At 42.4% G+C, this 22650-nt stretch overlaps 2 protein-coding genes across 6 annotated transcripts in view; one reads left to right on the top strand and one right to left on the bottom strand.

The window, feature by feature from the left end:
• The window catches only part of KATNIP (katanin interacting protein), a 136136-nt gene extending 126500 nt beyond the window's left edge, over window positions 1-9636 (bottom strand). Inside the window, exons 1-2 of one of the 3 annotated variants that reach the window (XM_067551201.1) lie at window positions 9575-9636; window positions 4207-4376 (exon numbers count right to left, since the gene is read on the bottom strand). In XM_067551201.1, the coding sequence (XP_067407302.1) occupies window positions 4207-4376; window positions 9575-9636 (232 nt within the window). Of the gene's footprint in view, window positions 1-4206; window positions 4377-7513; window positions 7613-9574 lie in introns of those variants that run through there. The other 2 variants (XM_067551203.1, XM_067551202.1) reach the window with 2 other exon arrangements.
• Window positions 9637-16900: 7264 nt separating this feature from the next.
• GTF3C1 (general transcription factor IIIC subunit 1) overlaps window positions 16901-22650 on the top strand; it is a 70931-nt gene continuing 65181 nt past the window's right edge. For all 3 annotated transcript variants that reach the window (XM_067551190.1, XM_067551189.1, XM_067551191.1), the window contains exons 1-2: window positions 16901-17121; window positions 20247-20456. In XM_067551190.1, the coding sequence (XP_067407291.1) occupies window positions 16901-17121; window positions 20247-20456 (431 nt within the window). The remainder of the gene's footprint in view (window positions 17122-20246; window positions 20457-22650) is intronic.

The raw sequence follows: 22650 nt of genomic DNA, 5'->3' as shown, positions 1-22650 counted from the left end.
AGAACAGCTTCTTATGTTAGGGGATAAAATTTCCTGTTTACTGCAGGAAGTCCAGTTCACATGTTTTCACCTCAATTCTGTTTGCTTTATGAATCAAATATACCATGGACAATCTGTTTCATCCCACCAATATGCCTTTCACCCCAAATTAGAAGCTTAACATTTGTATGCCTTCATGAACCAGATAAACAAGCTCTCCATAGGGAGATAATGACTCTTATTCTATTGCAGGGGTGGCCAACCCACGGCTCCTGAGCCATACCTGGCTCTCTGGTCATACAAAAGCCCCTGGCTCTTTGAAATTGACAAGCTTTTCCCTGGAGGGTAAGAGAGGAGGGGAAACTGACAAGTGAAATTGACAAGCTGCCACTGAGGGATCAGCGGAATGGAGGAGGGTGACGATAAACTGAAAAGGTAATTGTGGCTCTTTGTCTCTGACTAGCTGGCCACCCCTGTTCTATTGTAAGCCCTAAAGGATGTGACGTGCTTATATGAAATCAAATATCATCCTGACTATGTCAACTGGATTTTAAAAGATTATAAGGAATTTTGTTGGCTTTCTTTCTAAATGATTGTTGCACTATAGAAGTGGAATGACTCATATGACACAAGAAGGAAAATAATATTGAAAGACGAGTACCCAATCAGAGTATAACTTTGAATTATTAAAATAAATTGCTTAGAAGGAAAATCCAATTAACATTCAGCGCTAATACTGAAATACAATCCTTCAAATGTTTCAAACATGAAAAGCTCTGATAAGAAAAAGACTGAAGAAATCTGTTATATACCACCATTGCCATTTACTGGGTATTAATGAAAGTAGCAGAGAAACAGAGAGCTGAAATCTGAGCACTCAGTTGGCATGTGTTTAATAGAAAAAAAAGGGGATTGCCCTCTAACAAACATGAAAACAGGATATATAAACTGGGGTTCCCAGAGCTTGATGAACCCCTGTGAAAAACCCTTTCAGGGTTACAAGAGGAAGCAGAATTCAACCCACAAACAAGCTGCAGTTTCCAGAACTGTTACTGATGTTTGGATTATCCATGTGGAAAGGACTCCCCTCTTCCAGGATTAATGGATAAGAAGTGGTGAGATTTCATATAAGATTGTATTTCACCTTCTGTTCTTTAATATAAATAACTGAAAATTATCTTAATGAGTCTACAGTTTCTAGTGAGATCTTAAGAAATCATATTTTGGATTTTAACTAATTCTCTTTGCATGCTCTCCTTTGTAAATCTAAGCAAATTGACCTAATAGATTTAAAGCAATAGACAATAAAACAATAACCTTAAATAATTGCTTGATATTTTAAACTTGTCCCTTTCAGACCAAACCGTTCAACAGCAGGGACCACATTCTTAAAGTAAAAGTAAAAAGTAAAAAAACATTCTTTAAACTAAATGTACCCTTACTTCTTGGAGGAATACTAGAAGTATGATAAATATGTTAGCGATAGTAAAGAACTGGCGATTGGAGAGCATAAGTACAGTAGAACCTCAGAGTTACAACACCAGAGTTACAAACTGACGAATCAACCACACACCTCATTTGGAACTGTAAGCACTCAATCAGGCAGCAGCAGAGACCAAAAAATATTTTTTTAAAAAGCAAATACAGTAGAGTACTGTGTTAAACATAAACTACTAAAAAATAAAGTGGAAGTTTAAAAAAAAGATTTGACCGAGTAAGGAATCTGTTTCTGTGCTCGTTTAATTTAAATTAAAATAGTTAAAAGCAGCATTTTTCTTCTGCATAATAAAGTTTCAAAGTTGTATTAAGTCAATGTTCAGTTGTAAACTTTTGAAAGAACCATAATGTTTTGTTCCAAGTTACAAACATTTCAGAGTTATGAACAACCTCCATTCCCTAGGTGTTTGTAACTTTGAGGTTCTTCTGCAAATATAATAAGAAATCTTAGTATTTTATTGTTACGTGGTAGAAGAGCTGAGCCTCAAACCGTAGCCTGTGACAACTGTTTGCAAGACTATCTTTTGTGTTTAGTACCTGCCTAAAACATTGGTTGTACCTACACTTTACGGAACTGTTGATTGTATACGGATGTATTTCTGGGTGAATTAATAAATTATTGATTGGTTAAGAACAAGAAGTGTCCTGATTTTAGAAATATTGTCTAAGGTAAAAATTGACCTGAGAAGAACCTAGCATTAAAATTATTAACCTAAAGCTCCCTGGACTCAATAAAAAGGGGATAACTCAATTAAATTCCATTCTGATATTGACTATAACATGTATCTAACTGGCAAATCTAGTTTGTTAGATTTCAGCTTTCATATCTAACTGGCACCTTGGCAAACACAAAATCGACCCCCATTCATACTTATACCTTTATCAACCACACTTGTAATCTCCTCAAAGAATGAAATCAAGCTTATTTGACAAGCTCTATTTTCATCAAATCGTGTTGACTGGCATTAATTATATTCCTATCCTTCAATTCTTCACTGACTTAATCCTGTATCAGCTCTTCCATTATTTTGCCTGGGATTGCTGTCAGGCTACTCATCCTGCTTGCCCTTTTTCAGTATTGCCACAACATTAGTACTCTCCCAGTCTTCTGGAATCCCTCATCATTCCAAGATGTATTAAAAATGAACACTAGTGCCCAGAGATTTCCTGGGGCAACTCTTTAAGGATTCTTGGTTGAAAGTTCTTTGGACCTGCTAATTTAAAAATGCTTATTGTAACAGGTTTGAGGCCTATGAATTAAGACTTGCAAACCTGCCTTTCAGTGAGACACTTGAGCTCAGTCTACTCTAACTGAATGGACTTTGCTAACACCTACCCTCCTCATTGTTGTTCCTTACCCTTGGATATATATACCTACCCCCCCATCTGATTTCTATTTCTTGCATCTAACGAAGTGGGTTACAGCCCACGAAAGCTTATGCCTGCAGAAATTAAATTTGTTAGTCTTTGAAGTGCTACAGGACTCTTGTTGTTTTTGCTGTATACAGACTAACATGGCTACCCCTCTGGAAGTCTTTGTATAGCTTATAAAAAGAAAATTAAGAGAACTTGGTACATAAAAAGATTTCTGATATTAGAGGGCTTTGTCTAGCAGACAAAGACATGATATCCAATAATCTAGACAAATTCATGAGGGTAAAAAAGAGAAAAAAGCAATATTTGGTTATAACCATGTTGGTTCCAACATCTAGCAAACTAGAGCCTTGTGATGGGTCCTCCTGGGGTGCAACGTGAGACTGGGGTAATGCTGTGCCCTCTTAACTCTTCAGACTGGAGTGTCTCCCATACCTACTTTGCTAGTGACAAACAGCAGAACCCTCCAGTTGCTGTTATCACTCAGCCCAACAGTAGGTGAAGCCCTATGCGCAGCTAGATTTCATGAACACTCAGATGCACTCATAAATCTCACAGAGAAAGGGCCCAGACATTCTGCCCCAGTTCCCTGCCCTGCACCCCAAAGTTGCCATGTCTTGCCCTGGTCAGAAGTCTGGCCAGTAAGTTTATCATCTGGTTCACCCCCTTCCCTCAGCATGGAGAAGACATATACCAACTTTTGTTAACCGAGCTGGGATTTTTCCAAACACTTCACTAAAACACAATGTTTTAGTTAAAAATGTAAAACAGGTTTATTAACTAAAGAAAGGCAAACTTTAAGTGAGAATAAGTCATAGACATAAGAAATCAGAGATAGGTACCAAAAAAAACAACACACAATATAAATCTTAAACCTTTAACACTAGACAATATCTAGATTTAGCAGTTTTTTCACCCCACTTGGATGTTCCAGTTCTCAATATGCAGACTATTTCCTATAGCCCAGGATCAGTCTCCAGCTGAAGTCTCGGTCTTCCAGCATTCTTGCTCCCAGCATGGGATGTTGAGGAGGGTGGGTGGGGAAAGGCCAAAGTATGCAGCCTCTGTTCCCAATTTACATTAAATACAGGATCTGGCTGGAGCTCCGGTGAGTTATAATCAGTCTTCCTGCTAGGATTGTATCTGTAGTGTAATATTAGCTTTAGTGCTTTGATGAAGTGATGCAATGGAGCCTCATTTTCACAAGGTTCAGCTGACACTGTCTCACCACCCTTATTCACTCACAACTCACCTTCCTTACAACCCGTAGCCATGCCGACGGCTTATAAGTCTAATTAGTGAAAGTTTAAAATGGTGACTGTAATCAGATATGGAGTAATTGTCACTTTAACTCACCATTTGCCCTTGCAGTCTGCAGCCCACCTCTAAAAAATTCTTGAAAGATGGGTTTTCTGCGATAGTCTCTTGATTCTGAATTAGCTCCATTTACATACAGAGAAAATCCTTGTTCTAAATGCTCCAGTTTGATTTGCATGGGGTCCTTTCTTTTCAAATGTCTCAATATCCTAAAATAGAAAGGACAGTAATTAATATAATCTTCAGAGAACTATATATGAATTAATGATGGATAAATGCTTCTGGGTTGTGGAGCAGAACAACATATTCACAATCTGAATCATAAAAGCTTTCAAGGCATAACTGCCATAAGCTGTTCCATTTGTACAGTACTTTTATAATTACAGATATTATGACACCTATATTAAGCCTGCCTAAGCATTTCTATTCTAACAGATCATTTTTAGCTCCTTATAATGTTCTCAAAGTTTTGTTTTTAACTGAAATCTGGAACACTTGCTTTCACTCAGGAAGCAACTTATTTCTAAAATATTCACTCAATCTTTTTTTAAAAATGGTTGAGCCGTTTTCAAGAATAGTCAAAAAAAGTAAAAATTTTCTGCTAATAATTTTTGTGACTTTAAAAATAAAAAGCTTTAGTAGTTCTGATAGAGGTAACGGAAAGCTAACACTTGGCAGAGAAATCAGCCCAAGTTCCATAAGCTTTTTCCGTTAGTCCTGTGAATGTTAATTTGTATTCAGCAAAGCCGAGACTTCAATAAAAACACGTTATATGTGCATTTATTTTTATACACAATAAAACAAATCTGACAGTGCTCCACTGGTATTACACAGTATTGCAAACCCTGAAAGCTCAGAAATCATGAGTCAGACACCTCCAGAAATCATGCTGTTGGTTTAAATGAGAGATTTTTAAAAATCAATCATGTTTTTGTTGTCTTCTGGTTTTTGAACTCCTCCTACCGACAACAGTGTGTGCAACACTTACTGTCTTGGCAACTCTTCATTCATTTATAAATTCACTCATTTATAGTGAATGCACTTTTGTCCCCTGTTGAAGGACCTCTTCCTAGAGAAATCAACTGAGATCAGGGCCTGTAATGGGGCCTACAAACCCCATACTGAGTCTAGGTAGGAGTGTGAGGGGAGCCTCTCCTGTCTGCAGGTAAGCAGCTCAGCCAAACCCACATGCAGCTGCCATATCTGTCAATCATGGAGGCTGGCACTCACAGCTGTGCCCACTCAATAGAGGAAACAAGGTGTACTCTAAAGAAGGGAGTGCATAGGAGGCAGAAAGCCTGGGGCAGCAAAGGGGTAACACCCCTACACCAGGCTACCTCCAGACTCAATCAAAGTTTAGAGACAAAGAACCACCCAGACCAGGAGCAAACTAAGGAGGGTCCCAATGAGGGCAGCAGAGACCCGCCAAAGGACCACACCCAGGGTCCATGACAGGGCCCCATTATGCTAGGCAGTGTACAAAAAGAGAGTGAGAGACGATCTTTGCCCTGAAGAAATGACAATCTAGTGCAAAGTATAGAGTTTCTGACATGGGAGCTATAACTAGCACTCACCAAACTCATCTAACAGCTAGGCCACCAAACATCCATTAGATGGAAACATCTTCTAACATGTGCTCAGTTTGGGTGGACTCACACTGATGACCTAGAGGTGGAAGACTCTACAATTCATTAGCAATGCCCTGAGGCACCCTATCTGCATAAGTGCTAATGTAACACCTGCAAGAATGAGGCTGTTTTCTGGAAAGATACATTCATTAAATCAAGTCCTAACAAATTTCAAGCTGACACAACCAGAGTCTGCCCCTATCTGCTCACACAGGCAAAATATCTCAAACACGTGCTCAATCTGCCAAATGTTCTTAAAGAGCCAACTCCGACTACTCAAAATACAAACACTAAAATACCACAGTAAAACAATTAACAAAACATCCAAATTTACTTCTAAATGTGATGTTTTGCAGTAGAAAATCATTCCAACAATTACTCCAGAACCCTTACATTAGCTTTTATACATCTGCCTATTTTGGTTTTCACCCACCCAGTGATCAAATTATCTTTTCTATCCCAACTACAGAAGTAACTGGTATGTATGCATGTCAGGAATAGGGGAGGAAAGGATACTGTTATTCTTAAGTGGACCAGTGCATACAAGGAGACACAACACACCCATTGCCAGTGGGTTACAAGAATATCCGTGAGACAGTGGTAGAAAGCTGGGCATCAGGATCCATGATTTCTATTCCTGGCTCCGGGAGGAAATTGTGATCCAGTAGCGACTGACAGCATAGCCATATATAACAATGTCCATTTGGGTCATCTGTGGGGATTGAATGTGGGACCCCAGGATGTAAAAAAGCCTGAGTCACTATCACTTTAGCTAAACAATCTCATTCTGAGGCATGAACTGTCATAAATCTCTAGTCACTGGGGTTATGTCTACACAACCTGCAGAGTGAAGCTGAACTCCAGCCTAGGCCGCAACTTCAAAGCAACTGCGTACACAACTAATTTTAGAGAGCTAGCACAAGCCCCACTACACTGTATCGGTACAGCTGTGCCACTGTAAGAGCACTTGTGTAGCCACATAAAACCACTTAAACGAGCAGCGGTAGCTATGTCTGCAGGAGAGCATCTCCCATAGATATAGCATTGTCCACACAAGCGCTTATGCCGGCAAAACTTATGTTGCTATGGGTATGTGTTTTTTCACACTCCTGAGCGACAAAAGTTTTGCCGGCATAAGTGCTAGTGTAGACAAGTCCTGGGAGGCTTGCTTCCATGGGCTGTGTAGACAGCAGCTAGAGGGCAACACATAGATTTACTGTGTTAGCATGAGTTACAGAAGCACTACCACATTCCTTCTGAAAGACTCTGGCAAAGTGGATGAAATTTGGCTCTGCTTTATTAGAGCTGGACTCTGTTTCCTGCTCTGCCTGGAGTGACTTGTGCAAGCACTCAATGATCTTATATGTGAAATGGGCAAATAATAGTTATTTCTTCTCCTCTCTACCAACCGCCTAAGGCTGCAGTATAAGACCATGTTTCTTAATAAGGATTGGGAAGGGGTACAGATATATTAACAACAATCTAGGACTAGAACTTGTGCTTTTGGGCTTGCAGTTTAGTATACCTTCTACTAGGCTACAGGGCAGGAAAATGAGTCACTCACTCTCTGCCTCCCTCCTACCTGCAACAGGGGTTCAAATGATAAAATCATGAGTGGACAACATTGATTGGGGGTGATGGCAGCAACCCCTACATTTAGGTTGCCTAAGACTTTCCATCATGAAAGATTTCTGCTACTTTTTTTGAGAAATTAGCACCTCAGTTGTTTGCAGATCTTTGGCAGGAGAAAAACTCTTGGTGCAAAGAAGTGCCTTTTTCAGTGTAGCTAACTGGATGAGACTTGGGTCTGTTGTGTTACAGAGATCTGAGTTCTGTTCCAGCTGTGCCAGACATGACCTTGTGAAGAACAACAAGGCTTGTGCAGTTGTAATGGGGTGTGTATCCCACACAGGCAGTGAAATGGGAAATGTGGTCTTGAGAAGCCAGTTGGGCTACCTGGCTGCCCCTGAAGGGTGGGCCAGGCTTAATAAAAAATGAGCTCCAGTTGGAAGAGGAGCCAGGTGGTTAGTTTAAAGGCAGGAAGTCCAGAGCAGAAAGGGGCTGCAGGAAGGAACTCTGTAGTAAATCTCTAGGATTAGGGAGAGTAGGAGGGTCAAGGAAGAAGCCAAGGGGCGGAGCAACCTGATCCTTGCCTGAGCAGTTTTACTGGCTGAATTCCTTTCAGGCAGGATCCCTCCCTCAGTTCAAAGCTGTTTCTTTATTCCTCAGGTGTTGTGGCTGCTGTGGGTACAGAGAAAGGGAGGAATAACTTGGGATGTCAGTTCCCCATTCTTATACTTTTCCTCTTCTTTAAGAATCATTTCCAGCTGAAGTTCAGGAGACAGAAAGTCTGGTGACGGGAACCTCCAGCTGTTTCTTTGCCAAGATGCAAATTTATTACTCACATCCTCTTTCCTGCCAAAGAATGGCCACTTAACCAGGTGCTAGTCCATTTGATCTTGTTGACACCTGGCTGAAGATCCGTTAATCTTTTGTCTCTGAGGAACTGGTTATTGGCTGCTTTTCTAAACTTGGACTACGTCTCAGTAATGTCATACAGTAGAATTTTATAATTTTGCATTAATGTTGCCACACATTTTATCAAGACAAGAATGATAAGCAAATTATGAATTTTCAAATGATACCTCATAAGGCATACTTTATACAAAATTTATCATAGTCTTGAAAAAGGGGTGAACATGAATCTTCACGAAAAAAAGGAAATCCCCACAACAAGGCAACTCTGCCCACTCCCTCCACCAATAACACTCCTTGTAACACCAAGAGAGAAAGACACAGCACATTCTTTTAAAAATTGTCTATAATTCCCTTTCTTGCCTCATAGGAAAAAACAAACCAATATTCTTCCTGTTTGTCCCAAACAAAAGTAAAGTCTTTTTAAACAGCAAGGCTCCTTAACCCTGTCTAGTAGCTTGGCTGTTCTAGTCCCAGGAGCACCTACCAGAGCATCTCCTCTTCCTTTTGCCTTCTTCAGGAAAGGAAGCTAACACACCAACTACTGCTTAGCTCTGCGTATTAACAAACACTTTCTTATGCTCCTTATGTTTTAAACCTGCTGCCTAATAATTTCATTGGGTGATGCCTGGTTTGTGTGTTATGTGAAGGGGTAAATAACACTTACTTATTCCATCCAACCTTAGGGCCAAGAGGCTGTCCAGCTCAGCCACATCCCTTGCTATTCAATATCACTATGGGATTGAAGACGCCAACACATTTTGTCCTTTTCTTTCTTTCATTTTATTACTGGAGATATCTGTATGGAAACAGGATCTTTGGTCTATAAGATTTTACCAGATGTTCCTCATTACCTTGGCTAAGTTTGTGACAACATAATAAGCTACTATGAAGAAGAATGGGATGTCACAAAAAGAAAGTTAGGTGGAGAATGAAACAAGAGTCCTATTTCCATGCTTATATAATAAAGAGATATACAGAAAATAATGGCGACACAAACAGAATAACCTAAGTCTGATTTTATTTATTTATTTATTTTTTCAATAAAGGAAACACTCTGGGTATGTCTACACTGCAAATAAATAAATACATAAATAAATAAAAGCAAGTCTCAGCACCCAGGTCAATTGACTCCGGCTTGCGCTATGGGCGTAAAAATAGCAATGTAGCTGTTCCTGCTTGGGTTGGAGCCCAGGCTTTGATACCCTCCTCCTCTCTCCCACCTGACTCTCCCCCACTGTCCACTTTTACACTCTGTTAATAAATACAAGTATTACCCAGAGGGTTGTGACCTTGCATCTTACCGGTTTCTTTGTTGAAGTAATATTAAATATTCATCATGTTTCTCATCAAAGTCAGTCACCATGTCCTTAATGTAAACCTGAAACAAGAACATAAAACTGGAACAGTGGAATAAGGAAAGGGTTCAGAACACAAAGATTGGAGATTAGTCTCTTAGCATCAGCAATAAAGAAGAGGGCTATATTCTAAAGTGGAATAACACTAAACCCTCAAAAAAGAAAACAAAGGAAACACTTGTTATTGTACAATGTATTTTCTTAAAATAACACACATTACTGGACGACTTTGCAAGAATGTATTGTTCAATTGCTGCTTTAACATAGGAGTTCGCACATCACAAAACAGTGAATCGAACACACTGAATTTATAGTAAACAAAAAAAGGAAGCACCAGAAATATGTTCACAATTCTGTCACGAAAAACAGTTGTATTTTATTTCAAATGACAAAACAGTACCAAGACTTTGTAGTCTGATTTGTATTTTATGGTTCCCAGTGGAATAACAACATGTAGCAACTAATCAGGGCTGATTCAACTCCCACTGAACTCAATCTGAGTCTTTCCATTGACTTTAATAAGAATTGAATTGGTCCTCAGAACAGAAAGTGTGAGATTGTTTAGAACATCTACCAAAAATACACATAGAGTAGAACCTCAAAGATACAAACACCTCGGGAATGGAGGTTGTTCATAACTGTAACGTTTGTAATTCTGAACAAAACATTATGATACAGTACTCTGCAGTCAGTGTCTTCCAGCTGAGGCTGGGAGAGATCTCTGAAAAGGTGGCACCTGGCAGCACTGCCTGGTTTGCAAGCAGCTCGCTGCCCTATCCCTTGCCTTTGGGCTGAACTGGGGGGAGCCTGCCCCGCACCCTTGGCACTAGAAGCCCCAGCCCTCAGCCGCCTCTCCCAAGGGCTTGCCCTGCTCAGTGCACTGCTTGCCACACTCCAGAGGCAGCACATAGCAGGGGGTTGGTGCCAGTCGGCTGCCAGCACCCCTACCTCCCCTGCCCCTTGCATTCCCAGACGTGCTGGCAGGATCCAGGAGTGCAGCCCTGGACAAAGCTTGGGCCACATTGGTGTACAGACTGTGGCCCTTAAAACTCCTCCAGAGCGTAGCTGACTCCCACTCCAGGACAGGCTTTGGCTGCAACTTTCAGTTCCTTGCAGCATGAGCTTCTGGGCTGCAGCAGCTTTCTTTCCCAGGCCCTGAGGAATAGGGTGTGTGGGGGGAGAGAGTGAAAACAGCTTCCCCCTCCAAGTGGGGTGGGGTGGGGTGGGGTGGGAGGGGGTGAAACAGCACCCTTGGCTTACAGGAACAGTGCAGACCCTGGACTGTTTCTGCTTTGCACAGTATTCGCTTTCTCCCCCCCGCAACCCCTTGCTGCCTGATTGCTTACAATACTTCCAGTTTCACAGTGTTCGGTTGACCAGTCTGTTCGTAACTTTGGTGTTCACATCTTTGAGGTTCTTACTGTACATACTTTTACAAGCTGCTGACCTCATGCATATTATGAGGAGCCAGTGCATCAGTGGTAAACTAATTCATACCCGAATGTGTCCTATTATGATTAGAGTAATCTTACTGAGTTATTTTATCTCATTTACTTAAATGTTTTTGTTTTATTTTTAAACTGCAAAAACAATCACTTTGGAATGGGGAAGAATTAAGGGAGTATGCAAAGTATTCTTCAACTGGGAAAGATACATTAGCAGAGGAATAAAACAAATCAGTAGAGAAAAGTTTATAAAAGCTAACCTTTCAGCAGCAGTTTGCGGTCCAGCAGCCAATTACAACTCTGTTTATAACTAAAAGATGATATTGAACACTTTGCTTAGTTTTTTCCAATTAAAAGTGAAAGCTAAAAGTTGCAATAGAAACTTGGAAAGGGGCTCATTGGGGAGTGGAGGCAGTCGCAACCCTCCACTGCCACAACACCACTTTGTTTTTCTTCTTAAATTCCTAAGAAAATAAACTGGGACACTTAACCCAGCTTCCAGTTCAGGCCTGTAAAGTAAACTTCATCTTAAATGCTGGCCATTTCTCCAAGACCTGGCTGTCAGAGGGAAGCCATACTTCCCTTAGAAATGATGCAATATACATGGTGTTTCTCTCTAAGGAGTCTTAAGCTTTGTCTACACTCATAGACTCTAAGGTCAGAAAGGACCAATATGATCATCTAGTCTGACCTCCTGCACAACGCAGGCCACAGAACCTGACCCATCCAATCCTGTAATAGACCCCTGTCCTATGACTGAGTTATTAAAGTCCTCAAATCATGGTTTAAAGACTTTAAGGTACAGAGCCTTGCTCCATGCTACAGAAGAAAACAAAAAAAAACCCAGGGCCTTTGCCAATCTGCCCTGGGAGAAAATTCCTTCCTGACTCCAAATATGGCAATCAGTTAAACTCTGAGCATGTGGGCAAGACTCACCAGCCAAAACAAAGAGAGTACTTTAGCACTTTAAAGACTAACAAGTTTCTGCAGGCATAAGCTTTCGTGGGCTGCAACCCACTTCATCAGATGCATGAAATGGTAATCACAGATAGGAGGTATATCTATACACATTCAAGGGTAAGAAACAACAATGGGGAGGGTATGTGTTAACAAAGTCCATTCAGTTAAAGTAAATGAGGCCTATTTACAACCGTTGATTAGAAAGTGAGAATGTGTGAACAGTGACAATTACTTCTTGTAATGAGATAACCATTCCAAGTCCCTATTCAGACCCAGTCTGTTTGTGTCAAGTTTGCATATGAGTTCCAGCTCTGCAGTTTCTCACTGAAGTCTGTTTTTGAAGTTTTTTTTGTAGACGTATGGCCAGACACTCACACAAAAGAATTCTCTGTAATAACTCAGAACCCACCCCATCTAACATCCCTTTACAGGCCATTGGCATATCTACCACTAAGACTCAAAGATCAGTCAATTGCCAAACTAGGCTGTCCCATCATACCATCCCCTCCATAAATTTATCAAGCTCAGTTTTGAAGCCAGCTAGGTTTTTTGCCCCACTGCTCCCCTTGGAAGGCTATTCCAGAACTTCACTCCTCTGATGGTTAGAAACCTGCATCTAATTTCAAGTCTAAACTTCCTGATGGCCAGTTTATATCCATTAGTTCTTGTGTCCACATTGGCGCTGAACCTAAATAATTCCTCTCCCTCCCTGGTATTTATCCCTCTGATGTATTTATAGAAAGCAATCATATCTCTCCATAACCTTCTTTTGTTTAGGCTAAACAAGCCAAGCTCTTTGAGTCTCCTCTCATAAGGAAGGTTTTCCATTCCATGGATCATCCTAGGAGCCCTTCTCTGCACCTGTTCCAGTTTGAATTATTTTTTTTTAAACATGGGGGACCAGAACTGCACACAGTATTCCAGATGAGGTCTCACCAGCACCAAAAGTCAGCTTTCGTCAACAAAACAGTGGAGGTGTACACATTACAATGCTGCTCACGCTGACAAAAAACTCTCCTGCTTTGCCGACATAATAAAATCACTTCAACAAGAGGTATAGAGTTTTTTGTGGCAAAGAAAGACAGTAAGATATAGAAAGACATATTACTGGTGCTCATTGATAAAATAGTTCCTCAAAACCTCCCTGATTCGTACAGCCCCCCCCGTTGTGTCCATCTAATAGCTCTGGTATCTAGCTGCTCAAAATCAGCTACCAGGTGATCCACCGTCACAGTCCACCACTGGGGAAACTTTTTCCCTTAGCCTCAGAAATATTATGCAGCACACAGCAGGATGCTATGACCCTGGGAATATTTTCCTCATTTAGTCTAACTTGCCATAAAGGCAGTGCCATAGAGCTTTTGATCTGCCAAATGCATACTCAATGCATCTGCTCAGCTTATTGTTGAAGCACTCCTTGCTGCTGTCCAGGTCTCCCGTATAAAACTTCATGAGCCATGGGAGTAAGAGATATGCTGGGTCTCCCAGGAGCAATATGGGCATCTCAACATCTCCCATTGGAATCTTCTGGTCTGGAAAAAAAGTCCCTGCTTGCAGCTTTCTGTACAGGCCAGTGTGCCTGAAGATAGATACATCATGCACCTTCCCTGACCACCCTATGCTGATATCAGTGAAACAACCCCGGTGATCAACAAACGCCTGCAATACTATAGAGAAGTAACAATTTCTATTGATGTCACAAGATGGTCTGAGGCCAAAATTGGGATATACGCGCCATCTATCACCGTGCCACAGTTAGGGGAATCCCATTACTGCAAAGCCATCCACTATTTCACACACATTTCCAAGAGTCACAGTCCTTTGCAGCAGAATGTGATTAATGGCTCTGCATACATGCATGAACACAACCCCCAAAGTGAACTTTCTGACTCCAAACTGATTAGCGACTGACCAGTAGTGGTCTGGAGTTGCCAGCTGCCACACAGCGATCGCCATGCATTTTTCCATCGTGAGGGCAGCTCTTGTTTTGGTATCCTTGTGCCGCAGTGCTGGGGTGAGCTCCACACACAGTTCCAGAAAGGTGGCCAGAAGTTCTGCAGCCACTGCTCATCATCCCAGACCAGTATAGCAATGCAATCCCACCACTTAGTGTTTGTTTCCTGAACCCAATAGTGACAGTCCACCATGTGCAGCTGCTCTGTGAATGCCAAAAGTAATTTGGTGTTGTTTCTTTCCATGGCACAACAGCAGGGCAGGTACCACAGAGTCCTGTTCAAATTCGGACCTCATGATACACTGAATGATCAGCCATGCTGTGTTCACAACACTGACCGCAAAGAGAGCAGTGCAGGATTTCATCCTTTTAGGCAGAGATGATGGACACACAGTAAACAGGGACCATTGAAAAACGGTGCAAATCGTAATTGGAAGCCCATGGAATGATGAATCGCAAAAAAATGCATCATGAGTCGTTGAGCCCGCACCCATGATGCACTGCGATCCACTCCTCCTTCCCACAACTCCTAGCTGCAGAAAGTGGCAAGTTGCATAGTGAGATAGCTACCCACAGTGCACTGCTCTCACTGTCCATTCTAGAGCACCAACTCTAGACACACTCCGCTGACAGGAGCATTGTGTGAACATGCCCAAGCGATGTAATTATTGACATAGCCTAAGACTATGTCTACACTAGCACTTACTGCAGTATATCTTACGTCGCTTAGGATTGTGGAAAAGCCACCACCCTGAGCGACGCAAGTTACACCAATCTAAGTCTCAATGTAGACAGCTTCTGCTGCTGACATAGCTACCATTGCTCGCAGGGCTGGAGTAGTTAAGCCAACGGGAGAGCTCTCTCCCATCAGCTTAGAGCAGTTACATTAGAGAGTTTACAGCATCACAGTTGCATCGCTGCAGCTCTGCTGCTGTAAACTCTCTAATGTAGCTGTAGCATTAAAGAGATGTGCAACATGAAGAACACACTAAATCAGAAACTAGTGTTCAGGCTGATAGCTGAATACAGACTACAAGAACATATTTCAAATTATCAGGCCTCTCTCAATAGTTTCCAGTGGAGGATGATATTCCTAATGCATCTCCAATACATGTTAATGAAGTAAAAAGCTTACTCACTTCAGCTTCTATATGCATCTAAACCACTTGGTTAAATATTTTACCTCTTTTTTACATTGTGAGTGGTGTCTGCTTCTCCCAGTGTTTCCCACTGAGTATCCTGCAGAAGTTCAAAAGTACAGCTAGAGATCATGGCTGCTCAGGTCATGTCTATACGTCCAGCACTATAGTGGCACAGCTGTACCAATACACATTTCAGTACTTCTGGTGAAAGTGAAGAAAGCCACCTCTGTGAGTGGCATAAAAACTCCTTCCCACATAGAGCTATGCACACAAGCACTTATGCCAGTCAGGGGGTTGGAATACTCACACCTCTGGGTGACATAAGTCTTGCCAACATAGGCTGTAGTGTAGCCATAGCCTTAGAGTACCCTCTTACACACTGAGAAGCTTAATTTGCACACTGAAATAAGGATTTTATATGGGCTATGTCTACACTACAGCTTATGTCAGCATAATTTATGTCACTCAGGAGTGTGAATAAACCACTCCCCTGAGTGACATAAATAACACTGACATAAGCGCTCGTGTGCACAGCACTACGTCAGAGGGAGAGCTTCTCCCATAGACATAGCTTCCGTCATTCATGGAGGTGATTTTTATTTATTTATCTCCCGTCAGCATAGAGCGTCTTCACCAGATGTGCTGCAATGACACAGCTGCATTGGTACAGCTGTGCCGCTACAGCACTGTATGTGTAGACATGCTCTTAGTTTCCCATAAAAAAATAAATAATTCGCTCTTGACTTTGCTAGCCTGCACGGTATCTCTGAATATAATTTTCCCAGTTCATTAATTATCCACTTAATCTTACAGGAAAGACATCTTAGATAAGACCAGAATTTATAATATAAAAAGAAAAACAAGCAGAGGAAAAACACTCTTTTTTTCCCCTTTTCATGTAACCTCTAAAAGGTATGGAAATAATCATTCAAGGTAACAGACCTAGGGTTTCTACTAACTTTACAATTCGTACTTTTTACTGAAAATAAAAAAACACATGAACACTGGAAGTCACATTAGCTACTCCAAAGCAACCTGACCCTGACTTGTTTTTCTATTTTTCCTGTAATATAAATCCAGCAGTTAAACTAGAGCCTAGTCTAGGAAGTCGATTATGTAAAAACGAGCAGCAGTGCACCACTCTGTAACAGAAGAGGCCCAGTGAAGGCTTCGTTACATGTCAGTATTAAACGCATAGTGCGGTTTAGAAACCGGACCTTTGAAATGGCAGCAAGTAGGAGCCACGTTTGCTCTGGGCCAGAGCGGGGTGGGGCCAGAACAAATATCGCTACACGCTGAGTGGCGCGGCGCCTTCTCGCACATACACCAGCGCCCGCCGGCGGGCCTCCCCTGGCATCCCGGCCGGGCCTCTCCGCATCCCATCCCTGCTCGGCATCCTTCCCACCTTCCCGCCAACCCCGGCCCGCCCGCTCACCCTAGGCCTGTAACCCGTCTCCAGTTCGGAGCCTCCCGCCTCTACACCCCGTTCCCACCCCTCCGCTGCTTCGCCCAGGACCCGACCCGACCCGACCCGACCCGACCCTCACTCACGCCAGCGGCGACACCGACAACAACACAGCAGCCCCTTGTGCCTTCCCTGTTTACCGGTTCCCTTGGTTACCGTCGCGACTAGCTAACTTCACTTCCGGCGCGACTAGACCCTGTGACGCAAAAGTGAGGAGGCGGCGCAGGCGCAGTAGAGCTCATCGTCTCGTATGGGGTGGATTCGGCGCAGCACGCAGAACTCGCCGGGCGCGGCGGCGCAGGCGGCATGGAGGCGCTGTGGGCGCTGCTGGATGAGGTGGCCCTGGAGGGTCTGGACGGGATCACGTTGGGCACTTTATGGCACCGGCTGAGCAGCCGCGTCCCGCCTTTCCCGCTGCCCCTGGAGCCCGCCACCCAGCAACTTCTGTGGGCTGCCCTGAGCGCCCACCCCGGCCTCACCTTCTACCTGTTACCGCGGGAGCGGCCGCCCCTTCGCCTGCACGATCGGTGAGAGGTGGCCGGGGAGGATAGGGCAGGGTGTGCGGTGGGGGGCAGTAGGGTGAGGGGCAAGTGGGGTAGGGTGAGGGGCGTGCAGAGGGGGCTGGCATGGTGTGTGGTGGGGGCAGTATGCAATATGCAATAATCTGGTATTTTAAATGAAGTTAACCAGAGTATTCACAACACTGGGTTAGTTTTAATTAAAGAATAAAACGAGTTTATTTAACTGGAAGGAGATAGGTTTTAAGAGCATACAAGTTTATAGCATTAAAGTCAGAAATGGTTACAAGAGAAATACAGATAATACACTTCCTAGTACTAAATGTAACAAACTAGACTTGGTTCCGGGTGAAATACGCTACCACTTTTTCAATAACATTGCTGACGAAACTCTCAAGTCAGGGTCTGCTCCCAAATGCCAACTTCTGTTTCCTTTGTCATCTTAGGTGAAAAGAAGAGAGAGGGAGAGAGAACCTGGAGTTTTTCTGCCCCTCACTTTTATAGTTCAGTCATCCTTTGAAATTGCATTTTCCGGAGCATTACCACTAGATAAATTTCATACCCACTATGAGGACAGAGAGAGAGTCTAGTGGTGGTAGAGTTTCCTTGCTGCTGTTTGCTAACATGCAGATCTGTTTCTTCCTGTCCCTTTTCTTTGCCAAAGAATGACCATTTGATAGGTGATTGCCCATCAGCTATGGTGGCATCTGGCTAGAGGCATCAGCTTTTCCTTTGTCTTTGAGAATCAAGTTTACCCACTACCCAGACTTGTCTGATAAGTCACTTCAGTCATGATATCGGTGTTTGATCATAACTTTATGTATAATGTTGCTACATACATTCCACCATGATATTATTGACCAGTAAGTTATAAATTTTCAAACAATACCTTACAAGGCATATTTTGTAGAAGGATTATTACAGTGGTGTGTAGGGTGTGAATACGGGGTGCATTTGGTAACGGGGGAAGTGGATGAGGGTGGGGTATAGGATGGGGCTGGCAGGGTGGGGCTGGAGGTGAAGTGGGTGAATTCAGGATGCTGGTGGGGTGTGTGTTGTGAGGTTTAGTGGGTTAGGGTAGACAACTGGGTGGGACTGGTGGGGTGGGGGTGAAGTGGATGGAGTGTGGGGCTCTCAGAGTGTGTGGTGGGGGTGAAATTGGTCAAGGGCAGGATGTGGAGTAGGGAGGGTAGTGAAGTGGCTGGAGTGTGGGGCTGGCAATGTGGGGAGGGGGTGAAGTGGGTGAGGTGCCCAGGACATGCATATATGTCCCATCCTGAATCCTGAGGCAGCAGTGGACCAGTAGGAGTCATGTCCTACCTGGTAGTGTGATGTCCTTCTGCCAATATGGCCTTGTCTCATGTCATCAGCAGAGCCTGCCTGGAGAAGGAGCTGGCCTTGCACTGATCTGTGGCTGTCACCCAGGGTGGACTTGGTGCTTAGCTGGAGAAGGGCAGCACTCGCTTTGCATTTTCTGGCTGTTTCCTCTTTGAGGTGTTGGTTGTGTAAGACTGGTAAGGCATGTGCAGGAGAGTCATTGAAACACAGCAGGAACTTCACCTCCTGTTTCCCCTTCTACTCAGTGCTCTCCCTGCTCTGTGTCCATCCTTTTGGTGAGAAGTTTTTGTTTTTTTTTTCCACATTTTCAAAGTGAAAAGGACTTTGCAGTTAAGGAAGTCTTGTCACCTTTTGTTGGGGATGAAGAGAGATGCCTAATTATGTCTAAGGGTGCATGACCTTCTCAGTGGAGGATAACTGCATTTAAATACATTTATGGTTTCTTTGGTAAAGAGGATCCATCCCCTTCCAATACTCAGTCTGCAAAAAGTCGTCTTGACTTTTGTGTGGAGGTGGGATGCCTTCCTTCTGAAATTGTATAAGGCATTTGCTTGTCTTTGACAGGTAAGTCTTGCATGTTACCTGTTGAAGAGGAGAGTCTGATTGCCACTTATAACTATTTTTTGAAAAATAGATGTTTTTGCTGGAGAGTGACTCCCTTTTTTACTCTTTTTGTTAGAAATCTAAAACACTCTTGGACCTATTCTTTGACTAGACTGTTGCTCCTCATTTGCTGATACCTAGAATATCAGTTACATGTCAGGCATCTTTGTCTATAAAATGTGTTTTATCATTTTAGCCATAACATCAAATAAGTGCACCAAACTGAAGCTATTCATTTTTAACTCAACAACAAAAAATAAGGGTTATGGTGTGAACACTATCACTAACTTTTGGGGAAAAGAAACACCACATGCCTGTCTGCCTAGGGGAAAGCTCTCAGAGCTGAGGGAAGGGAGACAAGAAGTTGAAATCTCACCTTTTCTAAATGCTATTTAAATTCCCATACAATTTGCTATTCTTATTGACTAAGGCCATTAATCCAAACATAGGAGATGGTTAGGGAAGAGCTGCTGAACACTCCTGTCTATATTTTAAAATAAATTAGCATAGAGCTTATTCAAGGTCACTGCGGGCCCAGAACCCTTGTCTTCGACATGACAAACACCAGCTTTATCTGCTGCACCATGCTGCCTTTCAGCATGACTCCTCTCCCAAGCACAGACAGAACACAGGATTCTACTACTGTCTAATAAATAGTTGTGTAAAGCAGTGGAAAGTTTTGTTTTGTTTTGAGTTTTAAATAAATGAAAATTAATTTGCTGAAACTTAGCTTCTAAACATGATTGTCTTACTGCAAAGTAATTAGAAAATAAAAAAAGTGTTGCATCTTTTTTTGGTATGGAAAAAAAGTCAAGACCTGCGTTAGTTCAATGTGCCTGTCTAAAACTCATGGTACCAGTGCAAATCAGTAAAAATACATTCAGCAAGGCCAATGTGTATATTATTACACTCTTGACACACTTATGCTAAAAATTCTCTTCCTCACTCCCATCTCAGAAATATCCTTTGCAATATGCCCCGAATGTTGACAAATTTGGACTTTTTGTTTGAGAAGTTCAACTCTAATTCTGTGTTTCCTGGCTTTCTAACTTTTGAGGTTTGAAGGATTTTTAGTTCTAGCTTTCTTCCAAGACATTTGTTGAAGAGCTACTGAAATGTAACAGCAAGCCAGCTTTAAGTTATTTTTGTCTCATGATTGTTAAATATTGGCTCTCTTTGTGTTTTTATTTCAGATATGAAGAAATAGATCTTGAAACAGGAATACTGGAGACAAAAAGAGATCCTGTCCCTCTAGATGATATTTATCCTGTCCATATGATTTTGGATAATAAGGATGGTATTCAGGGTTCATGCCAATATTTTAATAAGAGACTAAATAATACTGATCAAATTAGGACAAAGGATTTGCAGCCCTGTTATACCTACACAGAAGCCTATGAAAAGTGAGTAAGATTTCAGTATTTGTTGGTGTTCTGTTTTAAATTACAATGCTTTGCAGTTTGGAAACAGCTCCATTTAAGGAGGGCTGAGACTAGCTCCATGATTTAATTTGGCATTACTTTGCTACAAATAAACCAATGGAAAAAAGTCTCTGTAAAGAAACCATTGTTTTCAATATAACATTGATTTTCTGTTGCTGCAGTTGACAAAATGTTTGTGCATCCCCCAAAAATGTGCACTGAGATTTTCAGAGGCATGGGGTTTCAAGCCTCCTTCACCACACTCAAAGGCATATATGAGTGACTAAGGGTATGTCTACACAGCAGACTGAAGTCGATTTACTTTAAATCGACTTTCACCTGCCGAATTTTAACCCTCCACTGAAGTTTGCCACCACCCAGTAAGACCCTCCCCTCAAAAACACACACTCTCTTTTTAAGACGCTGGACTGGGGACATTACAGCAAAAAAAAGATTTGCCACACAAACTCACCAGATGTGCCTTCCCCGGCATCTCAATCAGTCCCACTGTCTTGTGTGGCTGGACTGCTCTGGGGTAACGAACAGGTCCTGGCTATCAGGGAGAATGGATACCCCGCTCTCCTGCACCCTACTAGTCTCATCCTCCGCTTCCTCGTCCACAGAGTCCTCCTCATTTGTCCTGGACTGGGATTCTTTGGAGATATCGATGCTGCATAGTGGCACAGTGGTGGGGTCACCGCCGAGAATTGCATGCAGCTCCTCGTAAAAGCGGCATGTTTTGGATGAGGAGCCAGAATGGCTGTTGGTGTCCCTAGTTTTCTGATAAGCCTGCCTCAGCTCTTTGATCTTATTGCAGCACTGCTGCGCGTCCCTGTTGTGCCCCTTCTCCAACATGCCACGAGATATCTTCTCATAGATATCTAAATTTCTTTTGCTGGCTCAGAGCTGATCCAGAACAGACTCTTTGCCCCACAGATCGATTAGATCCAAGACCTCTGGTCGACTCCAAGCTGGAGTGCATTTGGGCCATGCTACAAAGCTCTCTCTGCTCTGTCTAAACTGGAAATGAAAATTCAAAATTTCCTGGGGCTTGAGGGGAGGAGTCATTTCTTGTTTACATGGCCACGTTACAGCAGAGCGTGAATGTCCAGAGCAGTCACAATGGAGTATTATGGGATACCACCCAGAGGCCACTGACGTTCAATTACATTGCACTGTGCCTACACTGATGCAAATTCAACCCATGGAATTTGAATTCAGCACTATGCCACTTGCAGAGATGGTTTTATTAGGTCAACTTTTACTGCGCTTTAAATCAATGGAATTTACGTGCCAGTGGAGATGCGTACTTTAGGGGGTCAACATAAGCGGCGTTACTTCAACCTCCATTGCCAGTATAGGCCAGGCCTAAGCTTTCTAAATCAGATCCAAATGTATCCATTAGTCTTGCATTCCAATTATAGTAAACTGTGCTACCTACTTCCTTCCCTATTTTACACTAAATAATTTCTCTCCCTCTTTGGTATCTACAGTCTTCTTATGTTTGTAGACAGTTGTAACTGTCCTATCCAGATTATCACTTATCAAAACTGTCATATTTTCTACCATTATAGGGGTATCGACTGTGAATCAAACCTAACACTTTGCAATATAATTCCACTTATAATTGTTTATAATATTGCCAAACTTTAACTATTTAGGCTGAAATGTACTGACTGTATTGGCTGTTTGGTGCCATATTGTAGCCGTGTCGGTCCCAGAGCGTTAGAGAGAGAATGGGGTGAGGTAATCTCTTTTATTGGACTAACTTCTATTGGCTCGGAAGCTTGTCTGTCTCACCAGCAGAAGTTGGTCAATAAAAGAGATTACCTCACTCACCTTGGGCTGTTTAGTGTCCACCTCAGGTCAACTTTTTTAGAAATGTCAGGTAAAATTTCTGATGTTTCTGAGGAAGTTATGGGGAAATAAGTTGTAAAATGGTCAGAAAAAATTGTTTTAAAGCATTCTCTAGCAGCTTTATGGTTTGGAGCAGGAATGTGAAATTTAGCAGGGGGCACTGAGAAGCCTCTTTTGCTGTCCTCATGGAATTCTGGCCAGATTTGGCTAAACTATAAATCCTTGGGAAATCTTTTTGAATGCAAACCAGAGAAATTATTAGAAGCTAGGTGGTTAAACTTCTGTATATTCTGTCTGCACTGAGCCTCCGAAAACAGAC

Source organism: Emydura macquarii, unplaced genomic scaffold (genome assembly GCF_026122565.2).
Source record: "Emydura macquarii macquarii isolate MOO-44397 ecotype Brisbane River unplaced genomic scaffold, CSIRO-AGI_Emac_v2 contig_1348, whole genome shotgun sequence".
NCBI classification, from domain to species: domain Eukaryota; kingdom Metazoa; phylum Chordata; order Testudines; family Chelidae; genus Emydura; species Emydura macquarii.
This window is presented reverse-complemented; position numbering and strand designations above follow the sequence as displayed.